The following is a 26,627-nucleotide window of genomic DNA, read 5'->3' as shown; positions in this document are numbered from 1 at the left end:
GATATGATTGTAAATCAAAAAATCCTGTTGTATTCACTCTCTTAGCTGGGTAGAAAGCCATGAAAATATAGTTATTCTCCAGGATCATGATACTTGTACCAACGTAGCCCCGGGAAATCATTTGTAGTATTTGGTTTTAAAGTAAGAATATTTTTTACATTCTTAGTAAGGAGCCAAAGTTAAGGTCTGATATTTTTTCATTGAGTTTTCTTGTCAATGTTTAATTAGTCTGGAGTAAAAATGTATTCAAGTAGTCAATAATGATAGACTAGAAAAATGTGGAGGAAGTACTTGAAGCAGGAAGTTTCTGCCCACAGGAAATGTATGAGTTCCCTTTAAACAGAACTGGAGTATTGGGCACATAAAAGTTTTAATTCATGAACCCAGCCAGACATTATTTATGTTTCCAGGGTACTTATGCAATTTTTTCAAATACTTGCATTCATCATAACTGTGGAATATTGGGGCAAATTACAGCTTAACACTTCCTTAAAATAACATCAAAATATGCTTATAGCTAAATTAATACAGTAGCTGGAAAATTATTCATTTCTGGTTAAAGTACACGAGTGGTTGAAACCTCCATAAAAAGTCAGCACACTACTGCTGCAACTGTTGACTGTGAGCAGGCTTGATTTATAAGTCTGACTGTAATGAGTGCCTTTAAATAGGGCTGTAAATACAATTTTTTTAAATTACTATTCATCAAACCTCTGTACAAGAAACCTTCATTGTACACTTAAGCAATTAAATACTCAATGCAAGGCTTTTAGCAAGCACAGAAAACTATAATAAATTATATTTAACTGATGTATAATTTTGACAGAAACAAATATTTGAACATATGCCATGACATAAACTCCACCACAAACTGTAACCAACAGAGCAGACAACAGAGGTTTCCAGTTTTCTCCCATTTTTATGATGAATTAAATGACATTTCCTAAATAATTCATTGATTGATAATTTACTGATTGTAAAATATACTGGATATTCATTGAATTGATAATCAAACATTGTGGCTGGTTATTCTTGCAAAATGTGTTACTTATTTTATAACACTACGTTCTGGCTCATATTTATATCTCAGTCACGTTACTGGTTTTGAGAACTTTCTGTAAGATTTCTGTAAGTATTTCAAAGACTGGGATTTCTTGTCATTGGGCAGCACAAAAAAACAGACTGGAGCTTGACAGCACCAGAGAGCCGGCTACAATCCTGATCTCGGGTGCTGTCCGTGTGGAGTTTGCACGAATTTCCACTGGGTGTTTGAGTTACCTCCTTCATCCCAAAGACAGGCAGGTTGGTAGGTTAATTGGCAACTGCAAATTGCCTTTAATGTGTAGGCGAGTGGTGGAATTTGAGGGGAGTTGATGAAGATATGCAGAAAACGAAAAGTGGGATTAATTTAAGAATAGACTAAATAGGTGGCTGATGGTTGCCACAGACTCAGTGTGACAACACGCCATGCTGTATCTTTCTATCAGGTAGCTACATTTCAAAATATTTAATTGGCTGGTGAATGCTTGGGGACAAGAGGACATGACTTCAGAATTAAGGGACAGAAGTTTAGGGGTAACATGAGGGGGAACTTCTTTACTCAGAGAGTGGTAGCGGTGTGGAATGAGCTTCCAGTGGAAGTGGTGGCGGCAGGTTCGTTGGTATCATTTAAGAATAAATTGGATAGGCATATGGATGAGAAGGGAATGGAGGGTTATGGTATGAGTGCAGGCAGGTGGGACTAAGGGAAAAAAATTGTTCGGCGCGGACTTGTAGGGCCGAGATGGCCTGTTTCCGTGCTGTAATTGTTATATGGTTATATATGGTTGTTATATGATATCCTGAAGAGGTCTTTTTTAACTCTTAAGAGTGTTTTATTGTATATATAAATATCGAACAATTTCAATAGAGGAAATTTGAACTGTTTTTAAATCAGTATAAAGATATAAAAGAAAGACACAAAGTGCAGGAGTAACTGAGTGGGTCAGGCAGCATCTCTGGAGAATATGGATACGTTACGTTTTGGGTCATAACCCTCCTTCCTGACCTGAAACATCACTTATCCATGTTTTCCAGATATGCTGCCTGGCTCAGTTTCTCCAGCATTTTGTGTCTTCCTTTGGTATAAACCAACATCTGTAGCTCTGTGTTATTACAAAATAATGTAAGTTAATTTCACTGGTCTTCTGGACGCCAGTGCTCAAAGGGAGTGGGAGTTGGAGAGAGGACTAATCTCCCCACCACCTTCTCCTTGGGTTTGTGGCATTTACTCAATTTATAATCGCTGGTTCTCAGATCCTCGATCATCTAGTGCCGTAGTTCCAGGTTCCATATACGTGGACATTGGAGACGAACTCAACAATGTCCCTGTTCTATAAACAATTTGTGGGGTGAGTTCCTGGAATGCAAACAGCCACTAGAAGTGAAGTTGATTTATTTTCTCCTTATACAAGTCCAGAAGCCTGAGGGGCATCAGCAAAACGATTCCCAGGCCAAACTCAGCTAAGGCTGCAAAGACCCATGACCAAAGCTGGAGGGTCTACAGTCCGTCCGCATGGCTCAATGTCATACCAGTCTGCTCGCTTACTTATTTACCCTCTGAGGGAGTCTTTGCAACTTTACAGATAACTGTACTTTTCCAGTGCCAGTCTGATTAATACATCAAATGGTATCAGAATCCAAATTAGTATAAAGTGGCAGAATACAAATTAAGTGGGACAGGCAGGAGAGAGAGAAAGCAAGGGTTACTGGAAGTTAGATAAATCAATATGCATACCACTGGATTGTAAGCAGCCCAAGCGAAATATGGGGTGCTGTTCCTCCAATTTGCATTGGGCCTCACACTGACAGTGGAGGACGTGCAAGGCAGAACAGTCAGTTTGGGAATGGGAGGGGGAATGAAAGTGTTTAGCTGCCCGTGGCTAAGCTCTTTAACTCCCTCTCCCATTCCCATACTGACCGTTCTGTCCTTGGCTGTTGATTTCTCTAACTTCAAGTAGATTTCCCTAACTTCCCTCTCTCTCAATGCCTCATCACCTTAGTTCTCTAATTAGTTTTACTCTTCTCCTGAGTAATTTTGCTGAATGCATGCCTCATTGTCACCCTCCCCTCATCTAAAAATAATCCATTCTACATTTCCTTGATCATCGTCTGCTTTGATCTGTCATTTTCATACCTTACCCTTCCACATATTTCTAGTCACCCTCTCCCCTGAGACCCATTCCTTCTCCCCAGAGAAGCTGCCTGACCCGCAGAATTACTCCAGCATTTTGTGTCTATCTTCAGTGCAAACCCAGCATCTGCAGTTCCTTCCTACACATGAATACAAATTAATCTCTTTGTTTTTGTTTTGCTAACTTATGGAACCACATGGTATTACTGAAGTTTATAGTAATGTTGATTTTAGGTCAGAGGTCCAGGTCTTGATGTTGGCTGCCTTTTCCTCTTATAGTTTAGGAACACCATATATCTAGATGAATCTGCTAAAAATAGTGGAGAAATGAGTAGTGAGGCCTAACTACACTACAGTGTTACCCACCTCGGGCAATTTCGGCCATTGCTGATGCTGTAAACATACAATATTGGCCCAAATGCCCATTAATTTACTGATTTTTATTTCTATTGCAACAATAAAGCAAACAAAATAGGCTGTTTTTAACTAGGCTTAATATACTGTGTTTTATATGAAATGATACAGCCAATAAAATGAAACAATGAATACAAAGCAAGCTTTTACAAGTGTTTTTTTTCCTGCAAGAATTTCAGATAAACATATAGAGGTTTACATTACACACCTAAAATATTAATATTCAAAAACATATTTTATTTGGGCTTCAGCCTTCTAATTGAATGGCCCAGATTCTGCGATGTTTTGCCAGCAGTTTTGCAGAGAGCTGCCTGTATTCCTCATTGTAAGTGCTGGTGAGTCTCGGGACTCGAATGCAAACGCAGTAGTCCTGAACCTACTGGGCTGGCCCCACTGGCAGTTTCCTGGCTGTGCGCTGCCACTTGGGGATCTGCTTTCAGGTCATTCTTTCACTGAGCATTGATTACTATTAACGTTTCTCTTTGGGTCTTTGGCCAGAATGATTGATCCCCTGAGAGAGAAAGAGAACATGGCATCAAGCTTAATTAGTCCTGAGCTCTTTAATTGGGTTGCATATAATCACATATAATCACATATAGGCAGTTATGGGGAAGAAAGGGTTTGGTTAGTTATTAATATTTATTATTTGTGTTTTTTATTTATGATTTTTAATTATTTATTTGTTTTGTTTATGTTTATTTGAAAGTCTTTTAAAGTTATTTTTCCGCTTGAATTTTATATTTATTTAATAACATTTGATTTTCTGTAGTCATTTGGTTGATTTTTAATGATTTTTAGTTATGTTTGAAAGGAAGTGAAATTCAGAAACACTGAAACTTTAAACTTTATAAAACTCTAACAAAAACAGCTTTAGTGAATGGTGCTGTTGGGGTGGGGCTATGCTGGTTGCCAAGGCTTCCGGAGAGTTGTGGACAGGCCTCATTCAGGCCTGCCCACATCACCCTTTCTCATCACCCAGGCCCTGCCATTATCCTGGGCCATTGTGCTCAGCTGTGGGACCATCTGAAGGCCATCAATGACTGGCCTCCACTTTCTGGAGCAGATAAGTTGGGGCAATGGGGAACAATGACTGTAGCTACATTCCAGGGCTTTTCTGGCTCTCTGTTAATATAAAAGTCCCTGTTGGCATCACATTGCTGGTTGACTCATCCCCCGAGAGGGAACAGCCTTCAAAACTCTTGATTAGCAACTCACAATTAGAAAATTTGTTGATTAGTAAGGGTGTCAGGGGTCACGGGGCGAAGGTAGGAGAATGGGGTTGAGAGTGAAAGATAGATCAGCTATGATTGAATGGTGGCGTATACTTGATGGGCCGAATGGTCTGATTCAACTCCTATCACTTATGATCATGATCTTATCAATTGGGTTGAGAGTGAAAGATAGATCAGCCTTGATTGAATAGCGGAGTAGATTTCATGGGCTGAATGGCCTTATTTTGCTCCTAGAATATATGAATTTATGAACTCATTCCCTCGATTAGGATTGAGTTTTCCACTTTGTCCAGACATTTCATTATTTATTTGAAATCACTCTGCCTGAGATCACCTTTGGCAAAACAAATGATAAACACCAGCATGGAACTTTATTTTTTTGTGGAAAAAAAAACACTACAGAGTCAATGGGGAGCCTAGCGAAAGCTTTAGGCGGCAAGGGTGAAACTTGAGAGGTGTTGAGTGCTGTCCGGTCAGGAGTTGTCATTTTAATGAGACCTTAAACCAAGGCCCTACGTACCTTTGAAAGTGAATGCAGAATATATCCCAGCTCTATATAAAGAGGAGTAATGGGTTCTACTCATTCATCTTCCCATCTCCTCCCCTGTCGGCTTTCCGCAGAGACCGCTCCCTCCTTAACTCCCTGGTCAATTCGTCCCTTCCCACCCGAACCACCCCCTCTCCAGGCACTTTCCCTTGGAACCGCAAGAAATGCTACACTTGTCGTTTTGTACACTTGACACTCCCCCCTTGACTCCATTCAAGGACCCAAGCAGTCTTTCCAGGTGCGGCAGAGGTTCACCTGCACCTCCTCCAACCTCATCTATTGCATCCGCTGCTCTAGGTGTCAGCTGCTCTACATCGGTGAGACCAAGCGTAGGCTTGGAGATCGCTTCCCCCAACACCTCCGCTCGGTTCGCAATGACCAACCTGATCGCCCGGTGGCTCAGCACTTCAACTCCCCATCCCATTCCGAATCCGACCTTTTTGTCCTCGGCCTCCTCCAAGGCCAGAATGAGGACCACCGTAAATTGGTGGAGCAGCACCTCATATTTCACTTGGGCAGTTTGCACCCCAGCGGCATAAACATTGACTTCTCTAATTTCAGGTGGTCATTACTTTCTCCTCCCCTTCTCAGCTCTCCCTCAGCCCACTAGCTCCTCCACTTCCTTTCTTCGTCCAGCCCCCCACCTCCCCCCCTCCCCCCCGCCCCCCGCCCCCCTGGAGATGAATGGGACTACGGTGAGCAGCTTTAAATACCTGGGAGTCCACATCACAGAGGATCTCATGGACCACACACACTGCCACACTGGTGAGTAAGGCAAGGCAGCGCCTTTACCACCTCAGGCAGCTGAGGAAATTCAGTCTCTCTGAGGATCCTTCAGTGCTTCTACTCTGGGGCTGTAGAAAGCATCTTGTCCAGTAACATCTCCATCTGGTTTGGGAACAGCTCTGTCCAGGACAGGAAGGCTCTGCAGAGAGTAGAGCGTTCAACTGAACGCACCATGGAAACTACACTCCCTCCCTGCAGGACCTATACACCAGGAGGTGCAGATCCAGAGCCAGCAACATAATGAAGGACCACTACCACCCCAGCAACAGACTGTTCCAGCTGCTACGGTCAGGCAAGCGCCTTTGCTGTCACGCTGCGAAAACAGAGGATGAGACGGAGTTTCTTCCCACAGGCCATTAGGACTGTAATCTCACCAGGAACTAATTTACTGTTGTGTTGTGTCTTTATTTATTTTTTAATGTAAATGCTGGTTCTGTTCTATTCTGTTCTGTTGTTCTGTTGTTTTTGCACAATCTACAGGCATTGCCACTTTCATTTCACGGCACATCTTGTATGTGTATGTGACAAGTAAAGTTGACTTGACTGGACTTGACATCATGAACATCTTTGATTGAGAATGATAACACATTTCTTTCTTTCTGACATTGACTATCTGGCAAAGTGACCTTGAACAGTTTCTTTTGTGTGAAATAGTTTATGAGATGTGCGTATTCTGCTTGTAAATTAGCATAACTAGATATTGCTGAGAGTATCAAGTCAAGATGCACATTGCATTTAATAGTTAACATCCTTATTGATGGTAAAAGTTCAAATGTGGTGACTGAGTAATTATGTGTGATTAATAGCAGAAACTACGCAGGCAATATATTATATGTCCAAACAGCTTGCTTGGATAAACCAGCTAATGACTTTCAGCAAATATCATAAACTCGAAAGCTTGAAATTTGGATCAATAACACCTATTTTTGGACTTCCAAACGGTGTCTGCAGCACATAATTTTTCAAAAAAAATTTGAATTGGATGCTATATTAGTGTGGGGATTACGTAGATTTGTGGAATAGACTTAGAATATTTGAAAAATCTTTTGTGCTTCCCAAAGTTCTTCTGCCAAACAAAATGACTGAATTTCACCACTGTTTTCCTGGACACTTAACCTATGAAATGTAACTAAGCCCACATTCCCCAAACTGAAAATTAATATACTTACTGAGGATTGGATGTCTGCATGTCTGCCAGATCTATATTCTGCAAGCTGATTCAAGACGCTTGTCCTCGTTATATCGTCTTTGACATTTTTTACAGCATTTTTTTATTTTTCATTGTTTCCCCTTTTTCTCCTTTTCTGTTGACTTCTTGCACATCAATGTGATTATACTTCACTTGTAAACATAGGCAGTTCTATCAGATTAATAAACCATGTGGAATTACCTCCTAGTCCATTCCTCTCCTTGTACAATATCCAACGGAGAAGGTGGGAGTGTGTCTGGTTCACCACTTCCATCCAGACTACTAGGGCAACAATAATGTTTGTATCTTTGTCCAGCCAACAATAAAAACACATTGAGGTTCAGATCTGGGAGATTTCTATTTACATCATCTAAACACATAACATTTTAATAAACTGAATTAATGGAGGAAAAGCTATTTCTACTTTTACCTCCGTACTTCCATGTAGATTTTAAAGCTCGATCAATGTATCAAAAGGCCATTTGAAATTCCAGTTTCTTTTGGCCCTACTTATTTAATCAGATGCTTTAATAAGTAATCAGACCATGTACGTTCTTTCCTCCAAGTTCTAATTTCACAATATCTACCCAAACCAGCCAACTCTAGATTCCTGGAGTGAGATTCAGACTAACTCCCAAATTCTACATCCAACAGAATTCAATAGGAAGGAATGTCAGGGAGGATTATTTTCTTCTTAACCTTGAGGTGAGAAAACTTATTTTCCATTCCTCCTCTCAATGGACCTTGACTTTCCCGTAAGACTGGCTGTGCAAAATGTGCGCCAGATAGATACTAATTCATTCCACGTCTTGACTTCATGAGACGATGAATTCAACTCCACTTTCAAGGTAATTTTTTCTTATCTATTGCAATTGGCGGGTGTTACGTCCCTACAGTGGGTAGAATGTTCTCCCTTTCACCAGGATAAGAAGCACTTGTGGCTTACCTAGATGCCTTTCATTCATCCTATTAGTCATATAGTCAGGTAGAAAATGGGACTGTAAACTCCAAGTATCAGTTGGCCTGCCAATCTACAACGTCCACCTTCCTACACTGAAATCAACAGCCAAACACTGGTGAGAACATCTGAACAAATTGTTCGCCTATTTAAAAGGATTACAGTTGTCCGACCGAGGAAATAGTGATCAAAGTAAAACAAAGAATGAAGAACAATGTGAAAATTGTTAGGAAGGGTTTCGGCCCGAAACGTTACCTATCTCCTTCGCTCCATAGATGCTGCTCAACCCGCTGAGTTTCTCCAGCATTTTTGTGTACCTTTGAAAATTGTTATACCTGATTGCGAGCCTTGTGAAGATCCAATCTGTGTGCTATTGTATCAGGATGATTATTTCATTTAAGCTACAAACTTACGGGATTTTGATGAAATTTAGGTTTTGCAGGCTCACCTCTTAGAAGGAGCGATATTGAAGCCACATCACCCAGAAACAATGCAAAGATTCAGAGGAAATAAAACTGTAAATGCAAGTGATGGGGGATAACCAAGCAAAACATAACATAATACATGGCCAACAGTGCATTAAGACAATGAAAAACCTAAAGTAAATATCCTCCCATTAATAAGCCAACTTTGGTCTCAGAAGAATAGTACCAAAAACCTTCAATAAAGAAGCAAGCCCTCATCCTGCACAGCATCTGTTTTTAATGAATGACAGAAGATGTACATTTCACCAATGAACAGTGTTTGCATCTTAAAGAGAGTTGGCACATGTTGAGAAACACAGGAACATTTTTATACCAAGATGATCCATCCATACTCTGTAATTCTTTGCAAAATCGAGTTGCTCTTCCTCTGAAGTCAATTTAAAACTGGCTTTTCTATTGCAACCAAACTTTAATCCCCAACCAATGCTTTCAATTGAATCAATTGTTTCCCAACACTACTAGGTCCCTCTATCAGGTATTAAACAAAATGACAGTTCACAAACTTCTTCTGACATTTGGCAAGCTTGGCTGGAGCTCTATCCTATATCAAATTTGTTTAAAGTGCGCCCAAAATTAGGGGCATTATTCAAATGATTATCCACCATTACATCTTAAAATAACACATTAACATTCTTTTTCAATTCCTTAAAAGTAACAAAATTTTACTCAAGATATATTGGAGGCCTTGGAGACCTCCTTCATTTCTTATTCCCATAAGGCAGTTTTAACCTTCAATAAAGATCTTGGATGGTTGACACCTGTTCTCAATCTTCCAAATGCTATAGTAGGAAACAGTTGCACTGCTAGTGTAGTTTTACATGAAGATGGAGGCTGACACTAAACCATAACAATGATAGACTGCCAAGGTCTTCTTCAGTGTATCCTCCTTGGCAATTCGGACAAACTCCTTAGTGATTAGGATTCACCCCGGGGGAATTTTTCCACCAATGTGGTGAGCCATCTCTTTACTGGCTACAAAATATTTCTCTTTCAACTTTACTGTTAAATGTTCAATTTAAACATACTCTCAGTGAGGTTCATGTTCTTTGATCTCACTTGAATTTTTGTTACACACCTTTCCTCAGCCTCGCTTTGTCAGAGTCAAAATATAGATGCCTGGCAACATCATCTTTTATCTCCTACTACTGGAGAGAGCAATCCCTCTCACACAGCCCTGACATAATACGCAACCTATAAAGGTAAGAGTTAACCTTGAATTTCTTGAACCTTGACAATGCAGACAAAGCTATTGACTCATTAGCAAATGCAACACTAGTAGAATTTATTGAACATCATAAAATCTCCAAGCCTTGCATTTGTGCAACATATCAATGTCAATGGTTTGAACAATATTGCAGCCAGCATGACCATGTTATCACCCAAAATTTATTCCACTAATGATTATTATCAAGTTTTTTTTCCAATTACTCAAATATTAGATAAGGGGCAATAATTCTTCTGTCAAACTTGGGCACTGATTTGAAATTGTTGGCTGACTAGTTTGGTACGGCTAGTATTTCAAGAGAGAGTTAGATTTAGCTCTTAGGGCTGAAGGAATTAAGGGATATGGGGAAAAAGCAGGAATGGGGTACTAATTTTAGATGATCAGCCATGTGAATGGCGATGTTGGCTCGAAGGGCCAAATGGCCTACTCCTGCATCTATTTTGCTATGTTTCTATGTATTTGTACAGCTACCTGTATTTTTTGTAATTAATTGAAGTGACGTGGGTACACCTGGTTTGTTCGAATTTATAATTCTTAATTGGCCTGAGAAGATGGGGGTGGAACTGTTGTATAAACCACTAGCATTGGTTTGCTATAATTGAAAGCAATAAGAAGCCAACCATTATGGAGTTACGCATAGGTCAGACCAGGTAAGATCATGATTTCTGAATTGTCCTGATTTTGTGGATCACTGATGTAATTACCACAAAACTATGTTCTAAAAAAAATAATGCATTGATTTTGCAATGACTGAAATTGACTTTCCTAAAAGCATCCTACTAATTATAAAAAAAAGTTTAAAATAAAGTTTAGTAAGCTTGCATCAGAAGTTTTAAAGTTTGTGTCAATCTGGTTTCATATATATTGCATTTGGTTCACCTCCAGATTTTGAGGGTGATGTGGTCTCAATATATATTAACAAAACAAAGGACTGACAGAATTATTCCCATTGGTTCTTCCCCCAAGGACAATATTACCTTTGGCTTTCATTTCTGGAGTTATCCACAATTCCACCTAAAAATGAAGCTCTGCTCCTGGATCAGATAGCTCATCAAGAACTAAGATCCTGAGAACAAGTATTTGGCCATATGGAGGATAAAGGCAGAATTGGATATTTCTCAGCATTTTTTAAAATGGAAAATTGAAGATCTTTTATGAGGGCCTGCATGAATGTTACTGGAATTCTAGGCAGCAGAATTCCATTGCATTCAATAGTTTTTTTTTTCCTTAGCCAAATCATGCATTAATGTATACTCTAGGTTAGGAATTCCCCTACTCTGCACTTCGGTATCTATTTCGCTTATTTGTTAAATTTCCTCATTTTTGTACCATTTGGCAGCTATCCACATGAGCAAAAGTCAAAGAACCATTCAGAGAAAAAGAGTAAAGGCAATATTTCTTACAGGGTCTTACTATTATACTTGGCTTGTCAAGACACACATGTTCATTTTTCAGGTGCAAGACAGAGAGAGGCTCTCCATTTCCAATTCACATGGCTAAAGAATACTATATGCCCTAAATTTGTTCCAAAATTGTCTTCTCCCTTTTTCGACTTTCTACATTAGCTTCACACTGCTTCTGTCAGTCTATATTATACTAACTTAATGAATATTTATTTCTGACATATTTAATGAAGACCTTTACAGTTTACATAGTGAATGTAAAGATTGACAATATCTCATAATTATAATTTCACTTGTCCAGTTAAATAATATGTAGATGTTTTCTAAAGTGGCATAGTTAGGAAATTAATTATCATGGACAGCTTAATGCTAAATTAATGCTAAAAAAATGAAATTATTCAGCATAATTGACCTCACAGTGTTCCTTTACCATGAAGGATTTGTTACAGGACCGAATTAAATATTTTATTTTCCTTTGTAAGATTGCAATTTCTTGATTAGTCATTTTTTCCACTGACAAGTGCAATGTGTAACTGATCCATGTGCCAGCACATTGGCAACAGATGTTCCTGGTAGGCAAGACGCATACTTAATTATTGCTGCTGCTAATTATCTATTAGCTAATGATTTTGTAATTCTACTGGACCATAACTTCCTAAAACTCATTAAATTAATTATGACATTGTGTAACTGGGTCTTGCGAACACAATCTTTTATTGCCAAGTAAAATAGAAACCACAGTTTAATTGGGATTCTGTTAATAATGAAGGGCCCCAAACATATGGCCGTCTTCAGTGGCACCCACCTGGACCAATATGAGCACGCGTGTGAAAATAGCATGTAGGAGGGCATGTGGGGGGGAGGTTATTCCAGGACTGGGCCTGCACCAGGAGTCACTACCTACACACATGTCAATGGTAGGTTTGCCTCAGTTGTTGCATTTCTGAAACCGCTACCTCCTGAACATTTCTGATAAGGTTTGACAAAAGGAAAACCTGGAGCAGAGTTCTACCATTTACAGACATTTTAAAAGCTAATAACACTGTGTAAAATATTCTTTAAAGTTACATTCGTTAAAAGCAAGTAATATCACTTTAATATTATCATAAAATGTTAATCTAACGTAATTTATTTTCAAATATTATTCACCTTGTTATTATTATTATTATTATTCATATATTGAGAAAAAATGGGGAATCCACTCTACGCCCAGGTGTGACCTCCTGTAGATTCAGGGAGGCCGTTCTTGCAGCATAATGCCAGTAAATCTCGACCAGGCAGGATCATACTCCTAATGCCCCTGTTCCACTTAGGAAACCTGAACGGAAACCTCTGGAGACGTTGCGCCCCACCCAAAGTTTCTGTGCGGTTCCCAGAGGTTTCTGTCAGTCTCCCTACCTGCTTCCACTGCCTGCAACCTCTGGCAACCACCTGCAAACTCCGGGAACCGCACGGAAACCTTGGGTGGGGCGCAAAGTCTCCAGAGGTTTCCGTTCAGGTTTCCTAAGTGGGACAGGGGCATTACTCCACATGATGGAGCACATTGATTCAATAAATCTAAGACGTACCCACAAATTTCTGGATTTAGTTTAGTGCGAATGGCTGAACACTGGTGATTCTCCTATCACCAGGACGATGTGAACCCAGCATGGAGGCTATAACCGGAGGATAAGATGTGTATGCAAATGTGTGTGTGCATGTAAATATGTGTAAGTATGTAAATATGTGCAGGAGTCTTTGATTCCATGTGGATGACTCACATCTCTCATTATTGCTATTGCTGGCACTCTGATTCTGCAATATACAAATGTATGCACTTTGAAGCCTGGTCACAGTTCACTCAGATGTTGCATCTACATGCACGTGCTGAGCATCAGTTCTCCTTGCAACATCTTTGAATGGGTTTATTTAATGATAATCACATCTCACTACCAGAACTGAATAGGACCCTTTGATCAAAAACTGCCTGGATTTAATTATTGTACTGTGTTGACTCACTCAGGCAGTGTTTGGCTTTCATAGACTTAAAAACAAAAATTGCTATCAATTAAATAAAGATGAAAGTGGTTATTTGAAAAAATAAGTCTGCTCCAGATGACCAATATGACAGACTTCCATATTTGTTTGTGAGTAATTTTGAGACATTTATCTAATACAAAGAAGATGTGTCTTTTGAACAGTTTTGTTCAATGTTGTTTGACAAACTTTGTGCACAAGATAATCCATCCAATTCCATATCATTCCACATGAATGTGACCTGTATTGGAACTGTAGATCATTCATTACAATACATTCTGCCCTTTGAACATTCATTGGCCTTGTGTGAATTATCAAGTTATGCTGATTTAATTAATGTTTGGCTTTACAACATCAAAATTGGGGGAAAATAGCTATTAATTAAAAGTGCATTCTGAAAACATGGTCATGTCCAAGAAATAGCTTGGCCTGTTACATTGAATTATGAAAAATGTAAAGTATCAAAAAGGATTCCTCAATAACCAGGTCGCCCAGTCATATATATTTTTTAATCAATCTTGGACCATTCAATAGTTGTTAAAGGGAAAAAAAAATTATTGCTAATAATTTTATCCAAACTTTGTTTAAAATGTGTACAATACATTTGGCTGCTGGTGTGTGTGCACATGAGATGTCGATTAACGTAGACAGTTAGAAAACGTACTGTGGACGCAGCTGTGGAGATCAGAGCCAGACTGGAAAACATTTTTTTGATGCCAGTGCTGCCTGATCGGACTAAACAGATAATGACTTTAAAATTGCTGTAATCTGGTTCCACTTATGCATTCTTCTTTTTGTGGTGTTATTAGAATACTGATTTTAAAGCTTTTTGTACATTATTTCTGCAATTCCTTTTATAAATACTATATATACCAGTATGAAATGGTAGGCAATGGGAATGTGAGGCGCATTGGATGTTTACATACTATAATTCCCATCATTACTTCTAGGCGTAAAGTATTTCTAATAAGGACACCAATCAACAATTTGCTGAAAGGGTAATTCCACAAGTGCACGTGACCTTTGATGTAAATAGCACAACATGGCAAGGTGTAATGGTTTGGAACATTGGTCCTTTACATCTGGAACTTGGTTTGAATTCAGTCCAGACCATTGTCCTCTCTCTGAGGACTGCTAATAGTCCTAAATAGAAAGGTAGCCATTAACTCATTTCCAGTGGATTTAAAGCAGAAGATATGATTTAACTCCAGTAAGAATTAAGTTTTTACTTGGATAGCAGTGAAAGGATTGGTCCAAGTCGGCATGGATTTATGAAGGGGAAATCCTGCTTGACTAATCTTCTGGAATTTTTTGAGGATGTGACAAGTAAAATAGATGAAGAAGAGCCAGTGGATGTATTGTATCTGGACTTTCAGAAAGCCTTTGATAAGGTCCCACACAGAGATTAGTGGGCAAAATTAGAGCACATGGTATTGGGGATAGGGTATTGAAATGGATAGAGAATTGGTTGGCAGACAGGAAACAAAGAGTAGGAATAAACGGGTCCCTGTCAGAATGGCAGGCAATGGCGAGTGGAGAGCCGCAAGGCTCGGTGCTGGGGCCGCAACTATTTACAATATATATAATGATTTAGATGATGGGATTCAAAGTAACACTAGCAAACTTGCAGATAACACAAAGCCGGGTGGCAGTGTGAACTGCGAAGAGGATGCGAGGAAGTTGCAGGGTGACTTGGATAGGTTGAGTGAATGGGCAAATGCATGGCAGATGCAGTATAATGTAAATAAATGTGAGGTTATCCACTTCAGCGGCAAGAACAAGGAGGCAGATTATTATCTCAATGGTGTCAGATTAGGAAAAAGGGAAGTGCAACAAGACCCGGGCGTCCTTGTGCACCAGTCACTGAAAGTAAACATGCAGGTAAAGCAGGCAGTGAATAAAAGCTAATGGCATGTTGGCATTCATAACAAGAGGTTTGAGTATAGGAGCAAAGAGGTCCTTCTGCAGTAGTGCAGGGCCCTGGTGGGACCACATCTGGAGTATTGTGTGCGGTTTTGGTCTCCTAATTTGAGGACAGACATCCTTGCTATTGAGGGAGTGCAGCGTAGGTTCACAAGGTTAATTCCCGGGATGGCAGGACTGTCATATGTTGATAGAATGGAGCGGCTGGGCTTGTGTACTCTGGAATTTAGAATTATGAGAAGGGATCTTATTGAAACATGTAAGATTATTAAGGGATTGGTCACACTAGAGGCAGGAAACATGTTCCCGATGTTGGGAGAGTCCAGGACCAGGGCCCACAGTTTAAGAATAAGGGGTAGGCCATTTAGAACGGAGATGAGGACAAACTTTTTCACACAGAGAATTGTGAATCTGTGGGATTCTCTGCCTCAGAAGGCAATGGGGGCCAATTCTCTGGATGCTTTCAAGAGAGAGTTAGATCGAGCTCATAAAGATAGCGGAGTGAAGGGATATGGCGAGAAGGCAGGAACGGGGTACTGATTGTGGATGATCAGCCATAATCACATTGAATGTTGGTGCTGGCTCGAAGGGCCGAATGGCCTACTCCTGCACCTATTGTCTATTGTCTATTGAGAGGGAATCTAATAGAAACGTATACAATTATAAAAGGACTGGACAAGCTAGATGCAGGAAAAATGTTCCCAATGTTGCGGGAGTCCAGAACCAGGGGCCACAGTCTAAGAATAAAGGGAAGGCCATTTAAAACTGAATGATAAAAAAAATTTCAGCCAGAAAGTTGTGAATTTGTGGAATTCTCTGCCACAGAAGGCAGTTCACTGGATGAATTTAAAAGAGAGTTAGGTAGAGCTCTAGGGGCTAGCGGAATCAAGGGATATGGGGAGAAGGCAGGCACGGATTATTGATTGTAGATGATCAGCCATGATCACAATGAATGCCGGTGCTGGCTCGAAGGGCCGAATGGCCTCCTCCTGCATCTATTTTCTACGTTTCTATGTTTCTAAGTTGTCCGTGACATTTATTGCTGCCATGTGACTAGTTGGATGTGAAATGGAAATAGTCTGATGGCATAGTTGCTTGCTCATCCTGAATTCCATCATATTATTCTGGTAGTGTGGAAGGAGGTTTCCTGTATCAGATATGAGGTACATATCTGATACGTTAATATAATTATAATATCTAATATATAATTAATAATCTGATATCCGATATCTAAGCGTTCCTTCTGTCCAGAAATACTGTCTGTCCCGCTGAGTTACTCGAGCATTTTGTGTCTATCTTCGGTGTAATTGCAGTTCCTTCCAACACATTCAGAGTGGTTGGTGTCAAAGTGAAAGGAAATGAGAAAAACTGATTCCACTCATCAATTATTCTCTTTCATTTTATTGGTGCAATATTAACCAACAAAGCTTCAGGAATTCACGAGAATGGTTCACGATAAGTATTACTCACACTGACTAAAAGGATATAAAGTATTTTAGTTCAGTATACGTTAGCATTTGGGACCTATGCCAGTGCAATACTATAGCATAATATTTTCATCGCAGACAAGCTTAAATTGTGTCTCAAGACAATTAATATATTGGCAGAAACGTCTGCAATTGTGTTACTCATTTTCCGCATGCTATTTTACTAGGAGAGGAACGTAATACAATGCAAAACACATATATTTCTTCCAATGGGGTGTCTTTTCTAGGCTGAAAGTCTAATAAAGTATTTAATATTCTTGGAGCAAGAGAGCAGATTAGATTTATTTGAATCATTCATGGGCTCCAGAGTATAAATTATGAGGAGAAAGTAAACAGAATATAGTAAATGCACAGCAGTTTAGACGGTCATCTTAGTTAGGGGATCATTTGATTAAAAGATTTAAAATATTATTGAAAGCTGATAGTAGATAAAGAGAAATTATTTTCAATGGTTGGAAAAACCTAGTTTTAAATTTGAACTTTGTGGATTTTTATTAATTAGAGGTGTTACGGTATATGGAACAAAAATGCATTCAAGGAGAAAGATCATAGATAAACCACAATCTCATTAAATGGCAGGACATATTCAAGAGACTATGTTCAATAAGTAAACAGAAGTATTTAGAAAGTGGATCCATTGGTTTTAGCGTCTATGCACAAATTATGCAGTAATATGATTTTGCCATATTACATGCGGCAATCTCTGCCTCATTGATCACCTTCTACTTCCCAGTGGCATTGGTTCACTCACAGCACAGGACTCCATCAGGGCAAATATAAATGCCAACAGACGTTTACTATGTACAGCTCACCCTCTGCCCTGTTAATTCCTTCCTTTCATGGTGAGTCATGGTAGCCATAGGGTGTACTCCTTGTAGGTCTGACATCTGTCCCAGTGACGTGGCAAATGGGTGCTCTTCATGGAGCTCCCCATTTTGTTTAGTTTGGAGATACAGTGGGGAAACAGGCCCTTCAACCCACCGAGCCGGCACTGGTCAGCGATCCCCGCACACTAACACTATCCTACACACACTAGGGACAATTTACATTAATACCAAGCCAATTAACCTACAAACCTGTACGTCTTTAGAGTGTGGGAGGAAACCAAAGATCTCGGAGAAAACTCACGCAGGTCACTGGGAGAACGTACAAACTCCATACAGACGAGCACTCATAGTTAGGATCGAACCCAAGTCTCTGGCGCTATAAGGCAGCAACTCCACTACTGTGCCTCCGTGCCGTCCTTTAATTGAATGATTCTTCATGTAAACTATTCTAACACTGTTTAGAGCACTCCTTTATTCAATTTCACATTTTTAACGATTAAGGTGGCGTAGTTAAGTGGCAAAATCAACAAATGGGAACTGATGGCCATGTAAAAGAGAATAGGAGAGAGAGTGGAAAGGAGAGAGAGAAGTGGGTCGCTGGGAATGCACTTTGGCGCATTAACCTGGATCCAATGACTGAAAAGCTGCCTCCTGCGTTGCGGAGACCACTAAACCAGAGTAAATAGGCTAAATCCATCCATATGAAATTGCCTTATATACCCCTGACTGATATTAAAACAAGATACCAATAAATCTGTGCAAATATTTAATCCAAATTGTCACACAATATTTAACCCACAACAACCACATATTTCATCAGCATTATTGCAAACATAAGAACACTTGATTTTTTGTGGTTGAATGATTAAGGAGTTAAGAAACTAATTCTATTCCATCTGTTCCCGGTTCGCTCTAGTTCTCTGATATCAACAACATTTAAGATCAGGTTTCTGTCCAGCAGCAAAAAAGCCTCTGTTATCATAATAATAATAATATGATCCAATAAACATGCATTTTTTTCTGAGGTTACTTTATTCCTTCCCGAAATGACTATGGGACATCTACCCAGCTGACAAGTATTATTACATAATATATAGAAAAATCATCAGAAAATATACTTCATGGGAACAGAAGCAGTTATATTCAAGCAGTGCACATATATACCTTCACGTGCATATTTTCCATTGTGTTTCAGCAGGGCCACATAAATCATCTTTCAAGGAAAGAAAATGAATGTGTAAATCCTATACTCATCTTCTGCATAACCTATAGGCTGCCTCCAGTGATGTAGATTGGGGTTGGCATTATTTGATGTAAAGTATGTGGGATAATTCCTGTAAATCACTCAAAACAAATTTAGTATGTAATCTGAAACTATTTTGCCTGTGCACAAGCAGGAGTCAAAATTTTCGCTCTTTATCACTGCGATTTTAAAATGTTCACTGTAATATATACTTTAAGAAATTCCTCAGACTCAGACTAATCACTCGGGAACTTTGCAAACTTCATTTTGCTAATGATATTAATGCATTGGAATGCACTACTTGCAAGGATGATGGAAGTGTGCATAACAGAAAGTTGAATATGAACTTGAAACTTGCAGAATATTAGGAAAGAGCAGGAGATTGGGACTCCATGGATCACCCTTTAAAAGAGCCAGCGCTGGCACGATGAGCCAATTGGCCTCCTTCTGTATTCTATGATTAATGTAAGCAGAAAGCTGACTGTGTTTTTGGCTTGTTAACTGTTCTGTCTAACTGGCAACTGGATGTTGATATGCAGAGCTCTATTTTCCTATTCAGGCAGCAGTATGAGTCAGATTTGTTGGGTAGTCTGTCATAATATAGCATATCTGTGGGATTACAGATCAACCCATGGATCATCTGGCATTGGATCCACATTTCATGTATGTCACAGAAAAGCAAAAATATCCCACTGTAATACCAATGTTTATGCACAATCGACAAGTCATGTTGGCAAGCGTGCATAAATCCTTATGTTCTTATGACTTTGTGACCAGTGGCATCCCAGTGAAAATAAGTTTTGAAAAAAGTGATAGAGTATGACTCAATCCCTCTTTTCAAATATACTTTCTTTCAGAAGAAGAGAGAACAGGGCCAAAGAAAATCTATTTCAAATCTCCACATTTACCATAACCATCAGAATATTTGGCTTATAGCTCACTTTGTGCAACATAGGAGTATCTTTGCAGAGTAAAATGCCCCTCCAGTGGAATGGTCAACATTGCAAATGAATTGAACGAGGAAAGAGGATAACTGCCTTAAAAATCTGTTTTTATCTTTTATTGGTACAAATGGCTTATTCTTCCTGATAGCTTCTGAGGGAATCTTCTCAAGAGAAAAATAATAACTTTTTTCTCTTTTGTTTTCAGAAACAGTGGAACACGGACCGAACCGATTAACCAGGTTAGTGCATTTCAGAAAATTCTACTTGTAGAAGTGAAAGTTGGGAACTTGAGGACTAAACTCCACTCCCTATTTTCTTAAAGTTATCCAAAGAAAAAAGAAACTTCCAAAGATGAAACCTACTGGAAGGAAATTAACGCTGCCATGGCCTTAACAAATCTGGCACAGGCTAAAGGCAAAATACAAGGAACAACCAGCTGTATCATTCAGAAGTCTTCGCATATTTCCGAAATAAAGACTTTGAAAATTTCACCGTGTAAACCATTTTAAAAAAAGGTTTATGTAACAAGACTTTTCAGAAGCAAAAGCATTCCATGTATGTATATTAAACAAGTGCTGCAATCAAATGCTGACTCCTGGCTCTTGAGGCCAGTTTAGAATAAATCTTTTTTGATCTAATCTTATGTTTATTAATATATTTAGGATCTTGCAGCAGTTTTAAATCTTTGTAATTGCACACATTTCTGCTGTTGTTGGCCAGCTTATTATTTTTTAAATCAAGAACTGACTGTAAATTGTTAAAACGGTACAATTTCTATCAAAGTATTAACTTATTTTATATTACTCAAATTAATCTTTGACATCTCATGTTGATGTTGTCGGCATGAATATAAAGTAATATAAATAATATATCAATAAGCTACAAGTTGCACACTGAAGCATTTCTATCGCAGTGAAATTGTACTTTTGTATAACAAGATCAGTTCCATATTGTAAAGCTCAATTTTTGACAAACAAAGCAAAAAAGTCGACAACAGAGGAATGTACATTGTGGTCCTGAAAAAAAAACATTGGGATTATTTCGGCATGTCACTTTATTTTGATTGTACTCTGTTGATATTGCTTTGCCTCAGAGAACATGTTAAAAGCACATGAGAACTGGCAAGTCATACAGATCGAAACTGTGATCTAATTATAAGCAGCTACCTATTGCACTCAGGATTCACTTGTGCCAAATTATTAGCCAACATTAAGCTGGAAGATTCCATATTTAAGACATGCTCAAACAATCACTTTCCATGATGAGCATATTCCAAATTAAAATATAAAATAATCCATTGGCCTAAGTTCTAAGAGCAGAATACTACTCTGCCATTTAATCATGGCTGATCTATCTTTCCATCTCAATCCCATTCTTCTGCCTTCTCCCCATAATGGTGGTGCAGCGGTAGAGTTGCTCCCTTACAGCGCCGGAGACCCAGGTTCGATCCTGACTACAGGTGCTGTCTGTACGGAGTTTGTACGTTCTCCCCGTGAGCTGCATGGGTTTTCTCCGAGATCTTCGGTTTCCTCCCACACTCCAAAGACGTGCAGGTTTATAGGTTAATTGGCTTGGTATAAAATGTAAAAAAGTGTAGGGTGGTGTTAATGTGCAGGGATTGCTCATCAGCGCAGACCCGTTGGGTCGAAGGTCCTGTTTCTGCGCTATATCTCTAAACTAAACTAAAACCCCTGACACCCTTACTAACAACCCCTGATACCCTTACTAATCAAAAATCTGTCAATCTCTGCCTTAAAAATATCAATTGGCTTCCTCAGCCCTCTGTGGCAATGAATTTCACAGATTCACCACCTTCTGACTAAAGAAATTCCTCCTCATCTCCTTCCTAAAGGTATGTCCTTTTATTGTGAGGCTCGGACTTATGCCTCAGATCCTAGGCATAAATTAGATTCAGTGAAGAAATAGTATTACTTTTTTCTAACAACCCAAGCACAATGGACTTAAAAACATGAAGAAATAGAAGGCTGATTATTATAGGATAACACCGTACAGGGAGTTTAACACACAATCTACTACATTAGGGTGGAATTTTTTCCAAGGTGGAGGTTTGCATATTTACAACCAAATCTCATGCTGATCTTATTAACAAAATATTAACCAAAGTGACGTAACTGAAGATATTGGTGAACATAATCAAAGCCTAAAAAATGAGGTGAATTCACATCAAATATTCCTTTCAAATATTAAAATTGGAGTTTCAAGCCACCTATCATTCATGCACAAGTGCAAGAACATGCAGTTGTGGAAGATTTTCAATGTTTAATGTTACATGCTGAAATAAATAACTGGAAATAAAAATGCAATTCTCATAGAGCATAGTTTTTCATTATTTTCAAAGTAAATTTCTGCTTCCTGTTGAGCCTTATAATTCAATTTTAATTTGAATCTGCATGCGAACCATGAAATATCTAGATAAACTAGGAGTGGAACCATTATAATTCACTTGAAGTCAAAGGTTGATAGACACGCCTTAGTTACATGCATAACACCCATGTATTCCAATTACCTCAGCCATTTAGGTTGTTTCATGATTCTCTTGTTTTAAACTCCCTATGTTGCTGTGGAATTTGAATTTTCTCTGTTTGTGCTATATTGGTCTTCGAAGCATGCTGGTAATACTGTCTGTTTGGTGGTCAGATGGAATGCGTTGAGTACTTGTTTAGGTGTAAGATATGACATGAGAAAGTAATCTTACATCTCTTCAACCTACCTCAGCACATATTGGCAACTGATGGAAAATATGCTTGAAGAGATGTGTGTATAGTCTTGCCACTGACTGGATAGCATGCACCAAAAAAGCTTTTCACTGTACCTTGGAAAAGGTGACAATTAAATTAACCTAAACTAATCTAACCTTTCAAGCTTTCTTTGTGATTTAATTAGCAAGGTCCAATGTTCCATTACAATGCCAACATTACCTTTATCTGATATTCAGGAACCAAACAATTCCAAATTTCTAACATATCAAAGGAAATAATTCTATATGATTTTTAAACAATATTTCCTATTTTGAAATGTAACAAATCCAATGTAATATTTTAGGGCCATCCAGTGTAACTTCATTCTGAACCATGCCCTCTTCTTTGTGCAATGAACATAATGTATTTTGGGATAATATTTGTACATATTTTTGTATCTTTTTTGCAAATTGTAATATGCCCTTAAGTGTAAAACAGATAACTGACCTGATTTTGGCCTGTATAAAAGAAAGCTGCTTTAAAATAAAAGCTTTTTATGGTAGTGTGTTTTTTAATATATCTCAATCAAGTAAAGTATTATTTTCAATTGTTTGTATAGTTTCTAATTGTATTTAATGCTCTGTTGTGTTCATTAAGCAGTTTATTGCAAATATTGTCATAATTTTATAAATTATCAAAATAATAAACACAGTGCATGACAATTATGATTCTTGAAACAATATATTTAACAATTTATCATATATTTACCTATATTTAATTATTTTTAAATTATTGTAACAATGGCTTGTCTTTCCATTGTCCATACATAGAAACATAGAAATATAGAACCATAGAAAATATGTGCAGGTGGAAGTCATTCGGCCCTTCGAGCCAGCTCCACCATTCAATGCGATCATGGCTGATTATTCACAATCAGTAACCTGTGCTTGCCTCCCCATACCCCTTGATTCAGCTTGCCCCAAGAGCTCTAACTCTCTTTTAAATTCATCCACTGATTTGGCCTCCACTGTTTTCTGTGGCAGAGAATTCCACAAATTCACAATTCTCTGGGTGAAAAGGTTTTTTCTCATCAGCCCACTCACCAACCTGTCCAAATCACCCTGCAACCTCCTAGCATCCTCTTCGCAGTTCACACTGCCACCCAGCATTGTGTCATCTACAAATTTGCAAGTGTTACATAGCACAATCCCGTTGTTAAAATACCCTCAGAAAAATATTTATGAACTGTGGACAAATCACTCTATTAATTTCTCACTGTCATATAAGCTTGGATACAGGACTGAAACACCAGCCCACTGAGATTGTGCCGAACATCAAGCATTAATTTTTATAGTTATCGTACCTCAAATAATTTGATTCTTCCCAGATTTTCTTCAACTCTCCCTAACACATATCTGCACATTTAGGGCAGTTCACCTCCTGCCCAGATGTGAGAGGATACCAGAGCATCCAGACGAAATGCACGTGGTTACAAGGAGGACTTGGCGGCATGATGGCGCAGCAGTAGAGCTGCTGCCTTACCCTGCCAGAGACCCGGGTTTGATCATGATTATGGGTGTTTGGACAGGCTAGATGCAGGAAGATTATTCACGATGTTGGGGAAGTCCAGAACAAAGGCTCACAGTTTAAGGATAAGGGGGAAGTCTTTTAGGACCGAGATGAGAAAACATTTTTAACACAGAGAGTGGTGAATCTGTGGAATTCTCTGCCACAGAAGGTAGTTGAGGCCAGTTCATTGGCTATATTTAAGATGTGGCCCTTGTGGCTAAATGATTAATGGTCTTTAGTAAAATTGTAAAATTGTCCCTAGTATTTAGGTTAGTGCTAGTGGGGTGTATGGGGCGATCGCTGGTCAGCGCGGACTCGGTGGGCTGAAGGGCCTGTTTCCGCACTGTATCTTCGTTGCTTCAGGTGTGATAGAATTGGAGGGGCAAGAGGTGGAGGTGTTGCATTGCTTGTCAGGGAAGATATTACAGCAGTGCTTTGGCAGGATAGATTAGAGGTCTCGTCTAGGGAGGCTATTTGGGTGGAACTGAGAAATGGGAAAGGTGCAGCAACACTTATAGGGGTATATTATAGACCGCCAAATGGGGAGCGAGAATTGGAAGAGCAAATATGTAAGGAGATTGCAGATATTAGTAGTAAGCACAAGGGCTTTGGGAGCAACAACAGCAGCAGGAGATTAGCAAGAGATACGACTGATTGGCTCTAGCCCAAGTGGGAGGAGAGAAGTGAAAACAGTTTAAGTACAGGTCAAGGACAGGCAGACTTGACTCAGAACTGCTGTAGCTTTGGGAGCAACAACAGCAGCAGGAGGTTAGCAAGAGATACGACTGATTGACTCTAGCCCAAGTGGGAGGAGAGAAGTGAAAACAGTTTAAGTACAGGTCAAGGACAGGCAGACTTGACTCAGAACTGCTGTAGCTTTGGGAGCAACAACAGCAGCAGGAGTTAAGCAAGAGATACGACTGATTGGCTCTAGCCCAAGTGGGAGGAGAGAAGTGAGTCAGTGCTGGGAAAACAGTTGAAAACTGAGGAATTTGGTTTGTAAATTGGTAAATCAGGCAATTTATCAGTCAATTTAAGCAAGACTGCTCTTAGCGAGCGGCAGTGAGTGAGCGGCCTTGCGAGGGAAGTGCCCTGTGAGTAAAGTGTGAGTCTTTGGCTCGAGAGTCTTCGGAGAGGAGGCTGAGGAGAGGAGACTACGCAAAACACTGCAGAGGGAGAGACGAAAGAAGGAGATGTCAGGCAAGCTGATTCAGTGTGATGCTTGCAGTATGTGGGAGGTCAAGGACACCGCTGGTGCCTCTGGCTGCTACAAATGCGAAAAGTGCATCCAGGTAGAGCTCCTGAAGGGCCGTGTTGGGGAACTGGAGAAGCAAGTGGATGACCTCCGGTTCGTCCGAGAAACGGAGTCGTTCCTCGACAAGTCCTACAGTACGATTGTTACACCTAAGGTACTGGAAGAGAGAAGGTGGGAGACAGTGAGAACGGGAGGGAAGCATGGAATGCCAACGTCCCCGGGTGTTGTACCTCTTGTGAACAGGTTCACCCACTTAGAAGCTGTCAGGACAGAAGAGGTGTTTACACTGGGCGGCGGACTGGCTTGTGATGTGAATAGGGCTGTTGAGCCAAAACCAAAAAGGCCTAAGGCAGGCAACGCCATTGTAGTAGGAGACTCCATTGTGAGACGTACAGACAGGGGTTTCTGCGGCAACAGACGGGATGCGAGGATGGTGTGCTGCCTTCCTGGTGCCAGGATCCAGGATGTCACGGACAGAGTGCAGAAAATCCTCAAGGGCGAAGGTGAACATCCGGAAGTGGTAGTGCATGTCGGCACAAACGATGTCGGAAAGAAGGGGAGGAATATTCTGCAGCGTGACTTTAGAGAGCTCGGAAAAATGCTGAAAAGCAGGACCTCCAGGGTTGTTATCTCCAGTTTGCTTCCAGTTCTTCGTACTGGCGAGAGCAGGAACAGGGAGATACGGGACCTGAACGTGTGGCTGAGGAACTGGTGCACGGGGCAGGGATTTAGATTCTTAGATCACTGGGATCTGTTTTGGGGTAAGGGGGAACTGTACAAAAGGGACGGATTGCATCTTAACAGGTGTGGGACCAGCATTCTGGCAGGCAGGTCATTGCTACACGGGTGGTTTTAAACTGAATAAGGGGGGTGGGGTGTCGAATGGGCTAGTGGAGGATGGAGTTAAAGGGAAAGGGTTTCTTAAATATGTGAGCGTAGAGACAGAGGGTTGTAAAATGAGGGTAGAAGCAATAGGTAGCAAGGTGAAAAGTAAAAGTGGCAGGCCGGAAAATCCAGGGCAAAAATCAAAAAGGGCCACTTTTCAACAAAATTGTATAAGGGGTAAGAGTGTTGTAAAAACAAGCCTGAAGGCTTTGTGTCTCAATGCAAGGAGCATTCGTAATAAGGTGGATGAGTTGAATGTGCAGATAGCTATTAATGACTATGATATAGTTGGGATCACGGAGACATGGCTCCAGGGTGACCAAGGCTGGGAGCTGAACATCCAGGGATATTCAATATTCAGGAGGGAT

General features: G+C 39.7%; 1 protein-coding gene across 7 annotated transcripts in view; it reads left to right on the top strand.

The window, feature by feature from the left end:
* mkx (mohawk homeobox) overlaps nt 1–20,879 on the top strand; it is a 41,179-nt gene extending 20,300 nt beyond the window's left edge. For 6 of the 7 annotated variants that reach the window (XM_033016176.1, XM_033016173.1, XM_033016165.1 and 3 more), the window contains exons 6-7: nt 20,057–20,090; nt 20,174–20,879. In XM_033016176.1, the coding sequence (XP_032872067.1) occupies nt 20,057–20,090; nt 20,174–20,360 (221 nt within the window). In that variant the 3' untranslated portion in view covers nt 20,361–20,879. Of the gene's footprint in view, nt 1–9,868; nt 9,983–20,056; nt 20,091–20,173 lie in introns of all 7 variants that reach the window. The other variant, XR_004410726.1, reaches the window with a different exon arrangement.
* The last annotated feature ends 5,748 nt before the right edge of the window (nt 20,880–26,627 follow it).

The sequence above is a fragment of the Amblyraja radiata genome, chromosome 2 (assembly GCF_010909765.2).
Source record: "Amblyraja radiata isolate CabotCenter1 chromosome 2, sAmbRad1.1.pri, whole genome shotgun sequence".
Lineage (NCBI taxonomy): Eukaryota > Metazoa > Chordata > Chondrichthyes > Rajiformes > Rajidae > Amblyraja > Amblyraja radiata.
This window is presented reverse-complemented; position numbering and strand designations above follow the sequence as displayed.